Raw genomic sequence first — 6000 nt, 5'->3', positions numbered from 1 at the left:
TTTGGGAAAGATTAAAGAAATTTAGAATAAAAGGTGATTGTATAATAATTCAATGGTTGAAGAGCCTTGAAATAATTAAAAAAGGAAAAATATTGGGATTAGTTTATAAAATATATGTTGGAAGATAAGGATTTTATGTTCCATGCTGATAGGGGCTGATGGGAATTGTAGTTCCTGAACATCTGGAGAGCCGCAGGTTCCCTACCCCTGTATTAAAGGATGGCAGTGTTTTTTTAAAAAGTACAGTACAGAAGCTTTGTATCACCCTGATAACTCTGTGATGAACATGACATATAATTGAGAACTAAGAATCTGTATCTCTCTGTGGTTTGTATAAGAATGCAATCTGCTTAGGAGCTGGTGACAAGCCTGTGAATGAATACAGATCAATTGTCTACTACCAAGTCAAACAGCCTCGCTGGATGGAGACATTAAAGGTATGGCTAGGGGCATGAGGTGCTGCTGCTGTGTGCTTAGTTACAAAGAAGTTGCTCTGTTGTGTTCTGCTGACCTACAGCAGAAGAAATACCAACTGTTATAAGAACATAAGAACGAGCCTGCTGAATCAGACCAGAGTCCATCTAGTCCAGCACTCTGCTACTCGCAGTGGCCCACCAGGTGCCTTTGGGAGCTCACATGCAGGATGTGAAAGCAAAGGCCTGCTGCTGCTACTGCTGCTCCCAAGCTCCTGGTCCGCTAAGGCATTTGCCACCTCAGATCAAGGAGGATCAAGATTGATAGCCATAGATCGACTTCTCCTCCATAAATCTGTCCACACCCCTTTTAAAGCTATTCAGGTTAGTGGCCATCACCACCTCCTGTGGCAGCATATTCCAGCATATTCATGTGTTGCGTGAAGAAATGTTTCCCATTATTAGTCCTAATTCTTTCCCCCAGCATTTTCAATGTATGCCCCCTGGTTTTAGTATTGTGAGAAAAAGAGAAAAATTTCTCTGTCGACATTTTCTACCCCATGCATAATTTTATAGACTTCAATCATATCCCCCCTCAGACGTCTCCTCTCCAAACTAAAGAGTCCCAAATGCTGCAGCCTCTCCTCATAAGGAAAGTGCTCCAAGGTGTGGCTTGAGTTTCTTGCCAACGTGAGTGATTTTTCTTGTCACTTGAATGTATATGGTTGTTCACTTGCCCCAAGCCTTTACGGTTTAGACATTCAATGCATTGTTCAAGAAATCTTTTTATCCCATCCCTACATATTTAGTTAGAATATTACTGTTTCTATGCTACACATGTGTAGCTAAATAATTTGAGGAAATTCGGAAAATATTGTATTATTTCTTCCCTTTCCTAAGTCTCTTAGAATTGTTTCCATCAGTTTATTTGCCCTTATTCAATCATGTTTAGTAGACATCTTTATAATTTGAATGTAACTTGTGATCAGCTCATTTTTGAAAGGTTGTGATGGACATAAGAACATAAGAATGAGCCTGCTGGATCAGGCCAGAGTCCATCCAGTCCAGCACTCTGCTACTCACAGTGGCCCACCAGGTGCCTTTGGGAGCTCACATTGAGGATGTGAGCCCTTTGGGATAGAGCTGTCTATCAAATTGAATTATTATCATCATCATCATCATCATCATCATCATCATCATCAATAATAATAATAATAATAATAATAATAATAATAATAATAATAATAATAATAATACAGCACTTGAAACATCTTCTAATTGACAAAATTAATATTGGTCAAATTCAAAAGGCAGCCCTGCTGGGATCTGCACGAGTACTACACCGATACATTACAACTTCCTAGGCCTCTGGGTGAGGCTCTAATTGTAATGAAGGCCAACAACCAGCTAAAGATCTGGCAGCTGTGAAATCTACAATAATAATAATAATAATAATAATAATAATAATAATAATAATAATAATAATAATAATAATAATAATAATAATGGCAACTGTAGTGCCAGTAGAGATTGCTCATTATGTAAATCTGTTACTTTACAAAAAAGAAGAGAGCAATGGAAAGTTACTGTCTATAATGTGACTCTTAGAGTAGATACTTGAGTTTGATTCCATTAAGGTATTCTTTCAAGAACAGACAGAGGGCAGCTGAAAGGAAAAACACAATAAAAAGGATTCTTTGGCAGTAACGTTCATTTTCTTAAGATTACAGATACTACTGGGTCTTAAGCAATGATGGATATTGAAGTGAATCTCACAGAATTAAGGCCTTCATTTATTACCTTTTGGAATCCTGCATTTTTTCATTTGCTCTTTCTTTTAACCAGCAGTGTCTAAAATGCTTGAGGAATCTGTAGGGTTGGCGCTATCTGTGATGAATAAAAACTTATCAGACGTATTCTAAAAAAATAGTTCACACCTGGTAGTTTTTTCTCATTTGAAACAGACTGAGTATCCTGGGAGCCTGTAACCTCTAATTTGATATATTTGTACCACCACTTCCAGATGATGTTTTGTATGGCAGTGTAATCTGCTGTCATAGCAATGTGAATCATCACTATCAGCAGCTATTTCTGCAGAGGCACCACTCTTGCCATGATTTCCTTCTTGTTGCTGAGGCTGGTTATACTGCTCAGTAGAGACAAAGTGACACCTGAAGCAGCTTCCTGTTTCTGCCTGTGGGGTTCCTTTAATATACAAATTTCCTTTCATTGTAATTTATACAATTTAGAGGGTAGACTACAGAGTATTAATAACCTTAGAATAATTTTAAAATGCTCAGTGCAGTTCTGGAAATTTTAGAGGTCTTTAATACAGCTGGTGCTAAACTGTATTATGTTCAGAAGCAGAAGTGACAGACAACTGAGTTGACAGCAGCAAGGTTGCAACAATAATCACATCAAGGATGTGAATCTGCATTAATATTTTGAGGCATTCCAGATAAAAAGTTTCATGGACATTAAAGAAGATAATATAGAAAAATGGATAAAGCTTGAAAATGAAGTAAATGAAGGAATAGGCAAATATGGTATTTATACAAATGATTATAAAAAACGTAAAACAAAGAGCTATAGGCCCAAGAAAAGTGAATATGGACATATGGGGAAAATGAAGAAGCAAATGGATGCCTGGCATCCTGGAAGAGATCTTAACTCCAGTGTGCCAAGCGTGATTGGAAAAAGAAAGGATGGAAAACTATAAAACCTGGAAGGGAAAAGGAATACAAAAAGGTAAATGGCGGATCTAGTCCATGAAGGAGAGGAGTTATATCATTATAAAATCTAATAGAAATTGGAGGGGGGGGAAAAGGGCAGCTGGTATTAAGAGGGATTTGGGAAAGATTAAAGAAATTTAGAATAAAAGGTGATTGTATAATAATTCAATGGTTGAAGAGCCTTGAAATACTAAAAGGAAAAATATTGGGATTAGTTTATAAATATATGTTGGAAGATAAGGATTTTATGTTGAGAATGTTGAAGCAAAAATGGGAGAAAGAAAAACTCTTTGATGATGAAAAAATGGAAAGAATCATGGATAGTATAAATAAGATAAAGATTGAAAAATATGTGGAACTGGAAAGAAAAGTAATACTTAAATTGTATAGAACCCCAAAACAGCTAGCTTATATGATTAAGGGATTGAGCCCAAGATTGTGGTGAACAGGGAGCATACTATACCCATATGTGAATAAAATGTAAAGAGGTAAAAAAGTTTTGGAAATTTTTTTTGAAGTATATAGAACAATTAGTAAAAGTGAAAATCGATATAAATAATGATCTATTAATGGTAGGAATAATAGAAGATAAAAGGGTAAATAGAACTCTGGGACCAAAGTATGAAATTATGATTAGAGCTGCACATGCAGTGATAGCATTGGGCTGGAAAGATAATAAGAAATGGACAATCTCAAAATGGTTGGAATATGTATGGAAACAAATACAGTTAGAAATTTTTGAGATGATGGCTAAAAATATGCTACGGCAAGAGAAATTAAGAGATATTACCAGACGCGTATCTGCCTAGGGACGAGGGGTACCCCTTGTCCCCGGGCATGGCTAATTTTATTGTAGTCACGTGAGCGCCAAAATGTCCCCCGGCCCCGCCCCGCCCCGCCCCGCCCCCACAGACTGCACCATCGTGTGAAGCAAAGCAAGCGACGCCGCGCCCGCAAGCTGCTTTGCTTTAGAAATCGGCTCTGAATGCCTTAGCCCCACCCACTCTGGACGCCAGTAGCCCACTGGGCCAGTCCCACCAATCAAACAAACCACCAGAGTGGGCGGGCGGGGGAGCTCCGCCTCCCTTCTTCCCGGTGTGCCTTGCCTTTTCCAGGCTGTGCGTGCACAAAGCTCCTTCCCTGCTGACTTGCCAGAAGCAGCAAAGAGAGGAAGGGAAGGTGAGAGGCCCAGGAAGAAACAACAGCACCAGCAGACACAGGCGTGGCACAAAGAGAGCGGGCCAGGGCTTTTGCCTCCCGAGTCTTGCCTGCCAGTGCGACTTCAGCAGCCTGTGTCTCCTCCATGCTTGGCTGGCCCACGTGCCATAGGAAGGTTTGTTCAGCTTGTTTTTTTTCCTCCCGATGCCCTGCTCCCCGGCAGCCCCATGGCTCCCCCTCCCCACCGGCGGCTTTGGTTCCCTTCACCTGTGCCGCCGCCGGATTGCCAGAGCTGCTATGAAGCCCTCACCGTGGAGGGGCAGCAAAGCGCCCCTGGCGGCCTGTGAGCGAACGAGCAGGCAGGCCTTCCAGGGGCGCTTGGCGCTTCTCCTCGAGGGCGCCCACAGCTGACCCGTAGCTGCCAGCGAGGCACGGGAAGAGCTTTGTTTTTCCTCCCGATGCCCATCGCTCCGCTCCCCGGCAGCCGCCAGCTGCCCCCCCCTCCCCACCAGCGGCTTCTTGGTTCCTTCCCGTGCCCGCCGCCAGTGCCGGGCTGCCGTGGGCGCCCTGCGTCGGAGAGGCGTGCAAGCGCCCTGGCTGACCTGTGAATTATTATGAGCCCAGGCCTTCCAGGGGCGCTTGTTGCTTCTCCTCGAGGGCGCCCACAGCTCAACCTGGCACTGGCTGGCGGGCACTGGTATCCTGGTAGCGGATGCCCATCGCTTCCCCCCCCCGGCAGCCCCATCGCTCCCCCCTCCCCACCGGCGGCTTTGGTTCCTTCCTGTGCCCGCCGCCAGTGCCCTTTGGGGGTCGAGCGACCCTTTCACAGGGGTCGCCTAAAACTCTCTGCATCAGTGTTCTCCATCTGTAAAATGAATAAATGTTAGGGTTGAGGATCACCACAACATGAGGAACTGTATTAAACGGTCGCGGCATTAGGAAGGTTGAGAACCACTGATCTAGAGCTAAGCCAATCAATGATGAGAATGCTAGTAATCTGTTATTACCAAACCTTGGCTGGATTTTTTGACATTTGCAACCAGTAGGAATCTTATCTATGTATTATTTTTTATCATAATATCTATGAAATAAAGAATTTCTTTGTTTAAATAGGTAGCATTGCCCATTGAAGATATGCAAAGAATTCACCTGCGCTTTACATTTAAGCATCGTTCTACTCTTGAATGTAAGTAGCCTTCATTATTCTTTGCTTTCAATGAATGGAATTAGGTAAAAGGATCTTTTTTAGAAGAAAAAGAGTTACACCAAAGTTCTATATTCTGCAGCTAAAGACAAAGGAGAGAAGAACTTTGCCATGGCATTTGTCAAGTTGATGAAGGAGGATGGAACAACTCTGCTTGATGGCTTTCACGATTTGTCAGTTCTCAAGGTATCATCAATGATCTGCTTTTCATGCAAATTTGCATAATCTAATAGCAGCCTCCTTGGACATAATCTCCAGCACACTTCACCTTTACACCTAATGTACTTGCTAGATTATTTTTGTAACACTTAAAACTATTTATACAACATTCTTCCAGAGCTCAAAGTGGTATATCAGATTTTTAAAATTTTGTGTGTTCTGTTTTGAAAAAATTCTAAAATTTATAGTTCAATAAGATGATCACTTTATGATTTCAAAAATTCTGGTACCTAGAAGGAATAGGGAATAAGGCCTGAGACATGGTAGAATGTAA

At 41.7% G+C, this 6000-nt stretch overlaps 1 protein-coding gene across 1 annotated transcript in view; it reads left to right on the top strand.

Moving 5' to 3' along the window:
- The first annotated feature begins 409 nt into the window (after nucleotides 1–409).
- DOCK2 (dedicator of cytokinesis 2) overlaps nucleotides 410–6000 on the top strand; it is a 341484-nt gene continuing 335893 nt past the window's right edge. Inside the window, exons 1-3 of the mRNA XM_048488170.1 lie at nucleotides 410–437; nucleotides 5417–5489; nucleotides 5590–5693. Coding sequence (XP_048344127.1) covers nucleotides 423–437; nucleotides 5417–5489; nucleotides 5590–5693 — 192 coding nt within the window. The 5' untranslated portion in view covers nucleotides 410–422. The remainder of the gene's footprint in view (nucleotides 438–5416; nucleotides 5490–5589; nucleotides 5694–6000) is intronic.

Source organism: Sphaerodactylus townsendi, linkage group LG03 (assembly GCF_021028975.2).
Source record: "Sphaerodactylus townsendi isolate TG3544 linkage group LG03, MPM_Stown_v2.3, whole genome shotgun sequence".
In the NCBI taxonomy this organism is placed as follows: Eukaryota; Metazoa; Chordata; class Lepidosauria; order Squamata; family Sphaerodactylidae; genus Sphaerodactylus; species Sphaerodactylus townsendi.
This window is presented reverse-complemented; position numbering and strand designations above follow the sequence as displayed.